General features: G+C 36.9%; 1 protein-coding gene across 4 annotated transcripts in view; it reads left to right on the top strand.

Moving 5' to 3' along the window:
- Positions 1-13,474, top strand: part of CCNT1 (cyclin T1) — a 52,095-nt gene that overhangs the window by 25,070 nt on the left and 13,551 nt on the right. For 2 of the 4 annotated variants that reach the window (XM_005877363.2, XM_014548604.1), the window contains exons 4-8: positions 1,748-1,808; positions 4,372-4,434; positions 5,858-5,903; positions 7,032-7,195; positions 7,357-7,427. In XM_005877363.2, coding sequence (XP_005877425.1) covers positions 1,748-1,808; positions 4,372-4,434; positions 5,858-5,903; positions 7,032-7,195; positions 7,357-7,427 — 405 coding nt within the window. The remainder of the gene's footprint in view (positions 1-1,747; positions 1,809-4,371; positions 4,435-5,857; positions 5,904-7,031; positions 7,196-7,356; positions 7,428-13,474) is intronic. The other 2 variants (XR_314217.2, XM_014548603.1) reach the window with 2 other exon arrangements.

Raw genomic sequence — 13,474 nt, forward strand, 5'->3', positions numbered from 1 at the left:
CCCCCCGCCCCCGCCAGTGGGGGGATGAAAGTGAGGGTGGCTGGTCAATGTTGCACTCTCACTTCAGTGTTTCTCTCTTCTCCCTTTCTCGCTCTCTAAAAATCAGTAACTTATTAAAACACACACACACACACACACACAATAATAATAATAATAACCTCTGCTTTTTTTTTTCTTTTCTGAAGTATATTTACATAACTTCTCACCTGAATCTTTTTTTTGTTGTTAATCCTCACTCAAGGGTATTTTTTCCCATTGATTTTTAGAGAAAATGGGGGGAAGGAAGGAGGGAGAGAGACACATCAATTGGTTGCCTCCTGCATGTGCTCTGACCAGGCCTGGGATTGACCCTGCAACCAAGGTACATGCCCTTGACTGGAATCAAACCCTTGACCCTTCAGTCCTTCAGTCCATGGGCTGACACTCTAACCACAGAGCCAGACTGGCCAGGGCCTGAGTCTATATATTTTTGTGAGGTGATTAGGGGAAGATATTTCCTTCACTGTATGGAAAAGAGAACTAGCATAATTATAAGTCCTTATTGGACTTCATAATGATCATAAAGTTAAGTGGCAAGTTAATTATAACATAAGTCTCTTAACTCCTGGCTCAAGTCTAATTCTCCTAGAGTTCTAGACCAGTGCTGTCCACTGGAAATATAAGGGGAGTCATGTGTAATGTAAAAAATTTTAACTTCATTTAAAATTTTTAATTGAAAAAAGTAAAATTAATTTCAATATATTTTATATAATATATTTAATCATAAGTATTATCATTTTAGCATATAACCAATATTAAAACATTAGTGAGGTGGTTTCCATTATTATTGTTTGTTCCCTTTTCTTTGAACTCTCTTAGGAAGTTTTAGAAATCTAGCATTACTTCCCAAAAGGGAAGTTTTAACAAGAGTTAAATGTTTGAGATTGCCTATGCCAGTGATGGCGAACCTTTTGAGCTTGGCGTATCAGCATTTTGAAAAACCCTAACTTAACTCTGGTGCCCTGTCACATATAGAAATTTTTTGATATTTGCAACCATAGTAAAACAAAGATTTATATTTTTGATATTTATTTTATATATTTAAATGCCATTTAACAAAGAAAAATCAACCAAAAAAAATGAGTTCGCGTGTCACCTCTGACACGCGTGTCATAGGCTCGCCATCACTGTTAGAGGCTGCCCACATTCCTTGCCACATGGCCCCTTCCACCTTCAAGCAAACAGCACCGAATCAAATCCTTCTTGTGCTTGGATTTCTGACTTCTCTGGCTGTGATCTCTCTCCTCACCCCATAACAAAGAAACAGAATTTCCGGAGGATGAGGCCCAGAAATCAGGATTTTAAAAAGATTCCCAGGTGATTCTAATGTGCAGCCAAGATTGAGAACCACTGGCCTATAGGAAGGCTCTGGAAATGTATTCTGATGATGTTGAAGATGATGTATTTTTAATTTTCTTGTAGCTATATCAAATGAACTATAAAACCTAAAATGTCAGTCTGAAAATGAACCAAATCTCAGGTGCTTTTTCTGTAGCTATTTATGAATAAAGTGTTTTCTCTCAGTATACTCCTTTTTTGTTTTAAAAGGAGAATCTGTACTGAATAGGGATAAAGATTAATTTCAGTTCCTACTCCATCTCATAACTCCACCCCTGCCTTTTGTGGCTTTGGTTTCTCTGGGAGGGGTGTTAGAATTGTTTACACTTTATATTAGTATATTGTACCTTATGTGTCTTCTCACCTGCAGGCTTACCTGCAACAAGTTCAAGATCTGGTGATATTAGAAAGCATAATTCTGCAGACTTTAGGTAAGTTTATTTTCCTTTAACACATTAAAGAAATATGCATGTACTATGATATGATTTTAACATTTGCAAAATAGGAAACAAGAGGACAATTTCTTGGAAAGGTTTTGCAAATTTAGAGGTTATTGAGCTCACTTTTACCTATATGGAAGAAAGGATGAAGGCACACTGACCTCTGAAATAGCAGTCAGCAGTCCTTTTTTCTTCCCTATTCTGGGATTCATGATTTGCTTTTTAAGGTTTGGCAGTTTTTAATTTTCTGATAACTAATGGCAGCAACTATTTAAATAACTCTTTTCCTTCCATGGATTTTTATAGTCTGTCATTATAGTTAGGTAACATTTGTTTTTAAATTGGAAATCAGAGTTTAGAACGGCAGAGTGTAGGTGGAAGAATTCAAGCTACAGTAAGTCCTCACTTCATCAGTAGGTTCTAACTGGCTTTAGTGAAACTATATATAATGAAACTAATTTTACAATAGGCTAATTGATATGAACAAGAGTTAAGCTCCTATGGCATAGTTCTGGTCACAAAAACATCACCAAACTTGTAAATAAAGATCCAAAACACTTCTAATACTACACATTGAAATAAATGTGAGCTATGCATACATTTAAGAAAGATTAATAAAAAACAAGTAAGATAATTATTTTCCAACCCGAGTATTTCAGCTCAGAGTTGGGGATGGCTGGAAAACTATTCCGGCAGCTCAGAGCACAAGGCAGGAACCCACTCTGACAAGATGCCCTTCCATGCTGGGCGTGCTCACTCCCACACTTACTCAGACTTGGATAGTTTAGACACACCAATTCATGTAATCTGCACATCTTTGGGATTTAGGAGGGAACTGGATTACCTGGAGAAAACCCATGCAGACAGGGGGAGAATGTGCAAACTCCACACAGACAGTGGCCCCAGCTGGGAATCAATTTTTTTTTTGTCTCATCAACATTGTAATGAAAATAGAGCCCCGGTGCACGAATTTGTTCATGGGTAGGGTCTGGCCATCCCATCCCAATGGGGGCCGATCGGGGCTGGGCAGGAGTGGGGGACGGGCTGCAGGTGGTTGGGGGTGATGATCGGGACCCCGATCGGTCTGGTTGGCCGCTGCGGTGCACGTCATAGTGACCGGTCGTTCTAGTTGTTCCAGTTGTTCCGGTCGCTTGGCTTTTATATATATATAGATGACATTGAACAAAACAAAGTTACTTGAGGATCTGCTGTATAGCAGTTCATCGGCAACACTGGTGATATTCTGTTGTTAATCTAGTATTATTATTTTAATCAGAGAGACTACCTTAAAAAGTTTATTAGCAAATATGGAAAATAAAGATTTCATTGCACACCACACACACACACATACACACACACACACACACACACACACACACACGGTGTCCCCCAAAAATGTATATGTACTTTGAATGATTATAAAGTCAGTGTTTATTAACATACAGTTCATTTTCAGAATTTAAAAGAATCTACAGAAATGAATAATTTTTTCGGTCAGTGCCTGATGACCATTCTGGTCCAGGAACTGCTGATAACACAAAGCAATGGAATCAAGAATCGTTTCGTTTGGTATCTGTGTGTCCTCAGGTCATTGACTGTTGCCGGTTTTGTACCATAGACTTCCTTTTATGTATCCTAAAGTCTAGGGGCACTTTAGGATAAATTTTCTTTGTTCAAAGCTTAGTCTGACTTCACCCATTATTTCAAATGAGTTAAACCTGAAAAAGAGTGAAAATTAAATGACTTATCAGATGTTAAAGTGTGTGTACATTTTTTGGGGGACACTAGACACACACACACACATACATATATACACACTGAGTTCTTCAAACTTTATCACTGAAGTTAATTTCTGCTAAATAAATTACCTTCTTTGTGACCATATTTTAGGGGACAATGGTATTTTTCTGGTGGAATCAATTTTTATTAATATTTAAATGTGGAAACCAGTAAGATCTAATTTGCAAGAATCAGTTAGCCTTTTAGAATAATTTACATCATGTAAATTTCTCAATAGAATTTCTTTATCTAAAAATTTTTTTGTCTCATCAACTCAGAAAATTTTTATAGATAACACTGATCCTCCTTAAGTAGTTTAAGATCATTGGGGTTGGATAAAATGATCAGTACCTATTGTAATTAAGATGATGAAAAGGAACAAAATTGAGGTAAGAGAATAGATTTTAAAATGTTTTCTCAGGGTTAAATGTTATAAGATAGTCAACACTTGATTAAAACTGCTCCTTCCAACCGTATATTACTACATTCTGTTGTACCTAAAATGTGTTTCATGTTTAGAGGTTATTGGTTTTCAAGGGTCTTGAGATTGCATTAGTTTTACTATGTTAGTGGTATCTTCTAGCTCAAAGTATTATAAGCAGCTTTGGAGATAATGTGTCTTAGAGAGAAGCGTGCTGCATGTTTTGTGGGACTTAGCCTTTGAACAATAATTTGGGGATAGGAAAATAAGGGAGGCCTTTAATGATGACTCAGATAAAAGATGTATAAAATGTCTTGAGTACTTTAGCTTTTTAACCAGTTAACTTTTTTTTAGGCTTTGAACTAACAATTGATCACCCACATACACATGTGGTAAAGTGCACTCAACTTGTTCGAGGTAAGGAATCCCAGCTTGAGAGAGTGCTCTAAAATTGTTTTACCATTTAGAGCAGCGGTTCTCAACCTGTGGGTCGCGACCCCTTTGGTGGTCGAACAACCCTTTCACAGGGGTTGCCTAAGACCATCCTGCATATCAGATATTTACATTACAATTCATAACAGTAGCAACATTACAGTTATGAAGTAGCAACGAAAATAATTTTATGGTTGGGTCACAACATGAGGAACTGTATTTAAAGGGCCAGAAGGTTGAGAACCACTGATTTAGAGGCTAAAATTACTGTATACAAATATATAACACAGCTGCTAATTAATGTGTTTAGGTGATCTCCATTTAAAGAGTTAGTCTCTTGAGGGATGTTTGTGAAAGCTGGGGGCAGATTTTGAAAAGTTACCAAATCATAAGTAACTAATAGCAATTTTAAGGATGTTTTGGGAATGGGCTATCTTAATTTGATTATAGGGTTGATTGTCCTAGGCATTCTTTAAGACCACCCAGAGGATCATTTAGAAGTTATTTGAACTTATTTCCTTGATTGACAATCCTTTTTATTTTAATTTTAGTAGCGATAATTGCATGGAACCCAGTTTCTCTTACTCAGTTTAAATATTAGTATCAAGAATATCAACGTATCATTGTGCATTTCAGTACCTTTTGTAGACCAAACTGATAATTGGCTTATTTTGAATTTTGCTTTTGTGTGTTTTATCTGAAAATTCCAAAAATTTTCCCTGCGTTTTTGATATTTTGAAAGCATTAAATGGCTTGTGTTGAGCAAGGATAGGCTTAAAGATGGACATATGCTAATATTTAATCTAAGGAAGATTAAAATTTGTTTTGTCATCCAGAGCAGTTTTTTTGTTTTGGAAGAAGAAACTTTCTTTTGGTAATATATTAAATAACTTGTTATTTGATTACGTTAGGATTAAATCACAGGTTACTTAATTTAAACTTATTATTTTAAAGCACAAATCACTTTTCCCAAACATATCAAGGTCTTTTAGATTCTGATCTTGCCTCCACAGTAGTTCATCCCCTAGTTTAGTATTTCTCAGTGAACCGTTGTATCAGAATCTGGGTACTTGTTAAAAATGCTTGGGTCCTTCTTCAAACATACTGAGTCAGAACTCTAAGGAGGATGTCAGAAATTGCATTTTAAACAAGTGTCAGATACTCAGTGTAAAGAATAAAGCTTGAATTCCTAGGTCTGGAAGCAATCCAATTATTTATAATTAAAAATTACTAATCTGTTTTTGGTAGAATGTAAACTTCATGTGGTCAGGAACCATGTCAGCTTCATTTACCACTATATTATCTACCTTGCAAATATTAAATGCTACTAATTTATTGTTGAGAATATATGGAACTAATAATTTTTTCCCTCCCCCTCACTTTTTTTTTTTTTTTTTTTTTTTTTTAGCAAGCAAGGACTTAGCACAGACTTCTTACTTCATGGCAACCAACAGGTTTATATTTTAATATTTTTCCTTTATATTTTTGGGTTAGAACTTTACTTGGGTTGGGATTATCACTTTTTGAAGGGCATAAGGAATGATGTCAGGTTTGGCACTTAGTAAACTAGAATCCAAAGACCCAAGCATGGATCTTTGATTACAGTGTGTCAAACAATTCTCTGGTTAATGTTGAATTTTATGCAATTTTCATGTTGTGCTATACATTTCCATGGTGTTTTTTAAATTTGCTAAGGTGATGTAATTATATACTACTGATTGATAACCTTCTTAATTCTGCATTTTACTTAGCTTTAAAATATCCAAGAGCATAGTTCTGAAAGTTGGTAAACTTGGAATTCATTGATAGTGACTGAAAATCTGATTTGGAGGATTTTAAAAGACTCTTTGTTTTTCCCATACTCCCAGATAAATGGGCATATATATGTGTAAAGAATTGTAATACTTTTTCTTTTTAAAGAAAAAATTAATACATAACTTGTATTATCAAATGACTTGCTCATTCTTATCTCCAGTCTATTGGTTGTTCATGGAAACCAAAGACATTCCTAATGACTGTCAGGGCTAAGAAGTTCATTTTAATAGACAGATAAGAGAAATTTTAAAAATAAACCAGCAATTGAGCATATTCACACTTGAGAGAGTGATTGTCTATTTATTTCTTTAAATAGACCAGACCTATGATTGGCAAGAGACAAGATAATTTTTAGGATATTTTCTTAGGTATTTAATTTAGAAATTATACATATTACAAATCGTATTATTTTCCTTAAGTTCTGAGCTTATTCTCAGAATAATTGATCCTTGTTTTAAAAAACTGAGTACCCAGTTTATTTTAGGTTTTTGTTTTTGTTTTTGGTCCATTAGTTATATGAATTGAATGATGCGTAGTCAGAAAATTTATAAATGTTACCTGAGCTGGTGGGTTAATGGAAAATAATGTTTAGTGCTGGATCAGAGCACTGGGTATTTCTTACCCTACTTGCTTGCCATTGGTGTTTTTTTTTTTTTTTTTTTTTACTTTTTTTGTTTTTGTTTTTTTAAAAAATAATGGAGAGTTTAACTTTGGGTTCAGAATTGAGAGCTCATGATACTCTCTTGTTTCCTTCCCTCTGATGTCAGCCTGCATTTGACCACATTTAGCCTGCAGTACACACCTCCTGTAGTGGCCTGTGTCTGCATTCATCTGGCTTGCAAGTGGTCCAACTGGGAGATCCCAGTCTCAACTGATGGGAAGCACTGGTGGGAGTATGTTGACGCCACTGTGACCTTGGAACTTTTAGATGGTAAGTTTTAGAGTAAGGGTCCTTGAAAAGCACTTCATCTTGATCTGTCACATATCTGGCCAAAGGTGACTTGATTCAGATGAAAATAGTTAGTTGAGGTTATTCTTGTTTCATTACTTTGTCTCTGTGAGTTTTTCTTAAATGCTCTATTTCATTTGTAGAACTGACACATGAATTTCTACAGATTCTGGAGAAAACCCCCAACAGGCTCAAACGAATTCGGAATTGGAGGGTAAGAATTATTGTTGTCAGCTTATGGAACAGAACAAACTATTTTCTTTTTTGGAATTTCCCTTCTTGTAGTTATGCTATAATCATAACTTCAACTTCATATCTTGGGGTACAGGCCCAGAGGCAATGGCTGTAGGTGATAGCAGAATTTGTTTTGTGCTTTACAACTCTTGTGATACAGTCATTTGGTCAGCAACGTTGGTTGAGTATTTTCTGTGTGGAGACTGTTAAGGGGAAAAACATGGCTTCTTTGAGTCATAGAGTTTTGGCTTCTGGTAGAGGAAAGATACAAAGCTACAGGGTTAGAGCTGATACCATAATTTTGTCTTTATATTACCTGCTTTTGAAATGGATTTTAGAATTTTGTTTTTATATAGATTAAGGTCTGAAGTTGTCTTTCAGATATTTTTCAAAGTCTTACTTATGAATAGTGAAATAATTCCTCTTTTTATCCAGTGTCAGAAAGTTTATTTTAAAAACATTCCTGAGTCCAGCCAACATGGCTCAGTGGTTGAGCATTGACCTATGAATCAGGAGGTCATGGTTTGATTGCTGGTCAGGGCACATGCTCGGGTTGTGATTTGATCTCCAGTGTGGGGCATGCAGGAGGCAGCTGATCAAAAATCTCTCATCATTGATGTTTCTATCTCTTTTTCCCTCTTCCTTCCTCTCTCTGAAATCAATAAAAACAAATTTAAAAAACAAACAAAACACATTCCTGAACTGGCTGGTGTGACTCTGTTGGTTGGTCTTGTCCCGTGCACCCAAAGGTTGTTGGTTTGATTACTAGTCAGCATATGCCCAGGTTGCCAGCTCAATCTCTGGTAGGGGATGTGCAGGAAGTAGCAGATTGATGTATCACTCTCACATTGGTGTTTCTCTTTCTCTGTTCCTCTTCCTCTCTCTCTAAAATTCAATAAAAATAGTTTAAAAACACACACACACAAAAAAAACAAAACAAAACAAAAAAACCCCATATAAAACATTCCCTGCATTTCTTAGAAATCCAGACTGATAAGCTTAATTTTCTTTTGAGTTGAATAAGTTTCGAAAATGAGTTTGCCTAGGGTTTAAGGGAAACTTGAGAGCATGTAGGTCATCTTTTAATCTATCTATACTAATAAAAGGGTAATATGCAAATTAGACTGGGAGACCTTCCGGATGTTCTTCCAGACAAAGCCATGGTGGCAAGGCCGAGGCAGAGGCGGTTAGGGGCGATTAGCCCAGGAGGGGAGGGCAGTTGGGGTGAGCAGGCCAGCAGGCAGAGTGGTTAGGGGTGATAAGGCAGGCAGGCAGGTGAACGGTTAGGAGCCAGCGGTCCCGGATTGCGAAAGGGTTGTCCAACTGCCCCCAAGGGGTCCCAGGGTAGAGAGAGTTCAGGCCAGGCTGAGGGACACACACCACCACCACCACCACCACTGCACGAATTTCGCGCACTGGGCCACTAGTTTAATATAAAACCTCATCAGGATTTGTAGAATTTGATTTTGGACTACCTGCAATCGCAAACAGTCATAAGGCATAGATGTTCAAGGATTAATTTTAGATATGCACAACCTCATTTCTCTTATTTCCTTGTAGCATTTGTATAGATTGCTGTGACTTTTTTCTTTTGGTGATAGAACACTTAAGTAAATTTTAAGGGTACAATACTACATTTGATCTTAGCCAAAACACCAAGAAGTGATTAAGTATACAATACTGTATTGTTAATTATAGGCACTATGCTGTATAGTATAGGTGTCTAGGATTTACTCATCTTATATAACTGAAACTTTGTACCCTTTGACTAATATTTCCTTTTTTCCCCCTCCCCCCAGACCCTGGCATTCACTATTCTACTCTGCATCTGTAAGGTTGACTATTTTAGGTTCCTTAATAAGTGAGATCATGCAGTATTTGTCTTTCTGTGTCTGGCTTTTAAAACAATTTTTTAAATTGATTGCAGAGAGGAAGAGAGAAGGGAGAGAGAGAGAGAGAAACATCAATGATGAGAGAGAATCATTCATTGGCTGCCTTCTGCACGCCCCACACTGGAGATTGAGCCCACAATCCAGGCATGTGCCCTTGACCGGACAAACCCGGGACCCCTCACTCTGCAGGCCGACGCTCTATCCACTGAGCCAAACTGACTAGGGCTATGTCTGGCTTATTTTACTTAGCCTAAGGTTCTGCAGCTTCATCTATGTTGTTGCAAATGGCAGGATTTCCTTTTTTTTTAAGTTATGGTAAAATACAAATAAGAATATTTACCATCTTAACCATTTTTAAGTTTACAGTTTAGTGGTATTAAATATGTTCATATTATTGTGCAACCACCATTACTATCTATTTTCATAATTCTTTTCATCTTGCAAAGCTGAAACTCTATACCCATTCAACATTAATTCATTTCCTCTGACCATAGCATCTAGTAATGACTATTACACTTCTTGTGTTTATGATTTTGATTACTGTTAAGTACCTCATAGAAGTGTAATCATACAGTATTTGTGTTTTAATGACTGGTTTATTTTAACTAGCATAATGTCCTCAAGCTTCATCCATATTATAGCATATTGTAGAATCTTATTTGTTTTAAAGGCTGAATAATATTCCATTGTATGTATGTATGTACTATATTTTGTTTAACCATTCTTCCATCAATGGACACTTGGGTTTCTTCTAAGTTTTACCTATCGTGAATAATGCTGCTGTCAATATGGGTGTACAAATATCTCTTTAAGACCCTGCTTTTGATTCTTTTGGTTATATACCCAGAAGTGGAATTGCTGGATCATATGGTAGTTCTATTTTTAATTTTTTGAGGAACCTCTATACTATTTTTCATAGTGACTGCATCAGTTTACACTCCCACCAACAGTGCAGGAGGAATCCCTTTTCCCACATCCTTGCCAACACTTGTTTGTTGACTTTTTGATAATAGCCATTCTGACAGGCATGAGGTAATATCTCGTGGTTTTTATTTGCATTTCTGTAAAACTTAGCAATATTGAGCATCTTTTCATATGTCTTTTGACCGTGTGTATATCTATTCTTTCTTTATAGAAATGTCTATTCAGGTCCTCTGCACATTTTTAAATTGGATTGTTTGTGTTTTTTTGATATTTAATTGTATGAGTTCTTTATATGTTTTGGATATTAAACTCTTATTAAATATATCTTTTTGTAAGCATCTTTTCTCATTCGGTAGATGGTCTTTACTTTTTCTTTTTTTAACTTTTTTGTTCAAAATATTACAAATATCCACCCCACTCCCAACCTCTCCCAAGGCCTTCCCCCCACTAATGTTTGTCCTTGACTATGCATGTTTAGTCTCTTGCCATTTTCTCCCCCGCTTTCTGAAATACATCAGTCTGTTGCATGTTTCAATATCTCTGAATCTGTTTTGTTCAGTTTATTTTGTTCATTAGCTTCCACATATAAGTGAGATCATGTGGTACTTGTCTTTCTCTGACTGGCTTAGATGGTCTTTTCATTTTGTTAATGGTTTCTTTGGTGAACAAAAGCTTTTTAGCTTGATATAGTCACATTTGTTCATTTTTATAATTTTGTAATTTGTTCAGTTCTATAATTTTATTTTTTTGGTACTATCTTTGTCTGGGTCTTTGGATCTCAGCGCCAGGTGATCAAGCCCTCAACCCAGGCTTGTGCCCTTGACCAGAATCAAATCTGGAACCTTTCAGTTCGCAGACCAACACTCTATCCACTGAGTCAAACCAGCTGGGGCTCAATGTTTATTTTTAAATTGCCAGTGCCTGTTGTATGTACTGGCCAGTTGGTCAGTTGGATGGTCAGACGGACAGACAGTCAGTCACTTAGCCTTTTATATGTATACTTGAGGCTTGGTGCACGAAATTTGTGCACTGTGTAGGGGGGTGTTCCTCAGCCTGGCCTGTGCCCTCACACAGTCCGGGAGCCCTCGGGGAATGTCCAACTGCCGGCTTAGGCCCGTTCCCCACAGGGATCAGGCCTAAACCGGCAGTCGGACATCCCTCTCGCAGTCCAGGACCCCTCGCTCCGTACCGCCCACCTACTCGCTGCTCCTTACCACTCGGCTCGCTGCTCCTATCGCTGCAGCAGAGGCAGGAGAGGCTCCCGCCACCGCCGTTGCACTCACCAGCTGTGAGCCCGGCTTGTGGCTGAGCAGCACTCCCCCTGTGGGAGTTCACTGATTACCAGGGGGCAGCTCCTGCATTGAGCATCTGCCCCCTGGTGGTTAGTGCGTGTCATAGTGACCAGTTGTTCTGCTGTTAGATTTGCATATTAGGCTTTTATTATATAGGATATATATGTGTATGTATGTATATGTGTGTGTATATATATGTGCTATTTGTTTTTTGTATGCCTTATTGCTCTTTATCCCTCGTTTTCTGCATTACTGTCTTGTGTTTAGTTGATTTTTAAAAAATAATTCTTTATTGTTGAAAGTATTACATATGTCTCCCTTTTTCCCCCATTGACTCCTTCCAGCCTGCCCCAGGCCTTCACCACCCTATTGTCTGTGTCCGTGGGTTATGCATATATGTATACAAGTTCTTTGGTTGATTACCTCCCACCCACCCACCTTCCTCCCTTTCCCTTCGACATTCCACTCTCTGTTCCATGCTTCCATGTCTCTGGTTCCACTCCATTCATCAGTTTATTTTGTTACTTAGTTTATTTTTTAATAGTAAAATTTAAAAATTTCTTATTTCCTTTTTTGTGTATTCTACAGCTATTTTTTTATGGTTATCATGGGGATTACATTTAACATCCTAAAGTTAAAACTCTCTAATTTGAATTCATGCTAGTTTAACTTCAGTAACATATAAACTTGTCTCTCTCTCTCTTTTTTTTGTTGTTAATCCTCACCCAAGGATATTTTTCCATTGGTTTTTTTTTAGAGAGTGGAAGAGAGGGGGAGAGACAGAGAGAGAGAGAAACATTGATGTGGGAGAGACATATTGATTGGTTGCCTCCTACATGAGACCCGACCAGGATCAGGGATTTAGCCTGCAACCAAGGTATATGCCCTTGACTGGACTCTAACCCGGGACCCTTCTGTCCTCAGGCCAATGCTCTATCCACTGAGACAAACCCACTAAGGCCAAACTTTTCTTCTTTACAGTTGCATTCCTACCTCTTTTAGTTGTTGACATGACAAAATTATATCTTTATACATTTGTGCCCCAAAACATAAGCTAATAATTATTTTAAATGTTAGGCTCATTATAACTAAGTTTTATACTAATAATTGTTTTTGTCTTTAAAATTTGCTAGCCTCTTAAAATCAAGGAGAAAACAAAAGGCGCAGTTATAAACCATTTAAAAATAATACTAGCTTTTATAATTGCCCATAGATATTTTTTCCTACATATAGCTTCAAGTTACCATCTAGTCTCCTTTCGTTTCATCTTGGAGGACTCCCTTGAGCATATCATGTAGAGCCAGTGTAATGGTCATGAACATACTCAGTTTTGTTTATCTGGAAATGTATTAATTTCTCCCTCACTTTTTTGAAGGACATTTTTGCTGGATATTTGGTTGACAGTTTTTTTTTTCTTTTAGCACCTGGAATGTACCAACTCTCTGGCATTCAAAGTATCTGATGAGAAATCTTGTGATCTTGTGTGGGATGATTTGCTATTCTCTTGCTGCTTTCAGGATTCTTTGTCTTTGGCCTTTGAAAATTTGATTTATAATGTGTCTCAATGTGAGTCTCTGTGAGTTCTTAGTTGAAGTTCGTTGAGCTTCTTGGATGTTTATGGCATATCTTTCATTAAATTTGGGAAGTTTTCAACTACTGTTTCTTCAGTTATTTTCTGTGCCACTTTCTCTTTTCTTCTTCTGAAACTGCCACAATGCATTTGTTGGTCCACTTGATGGTGTATCACAGGTTTTTTGTTTTTTTGTGTTTTTTCTTTTTTAACTGTGAGTACAGACATCTCTTCAAGATTCAGATTTCTTTTTTTAAAAATATATTTTATTGATTTTTTACAGAGAGGAAGGGAGAGGGATAGAGAGTTAGAAACATTGATGAGAGAGAAGCATCAATCAGATCAGCTG

This window comes from Myotis brandtii, unplaced genomic scaffold (genome assembly GCF_000412655.1).
Source record: "Myotis brandtii unplaced genomic scaffold, ASM41265v1 scaffold517, whole genome shotgun sequence".
Lineage (NCBI taxonomy): Eukaryota > Metazoa > Chordata > Mammalia > Chiroptera > Vespertilionidae > Myotis > Myotis brandtii.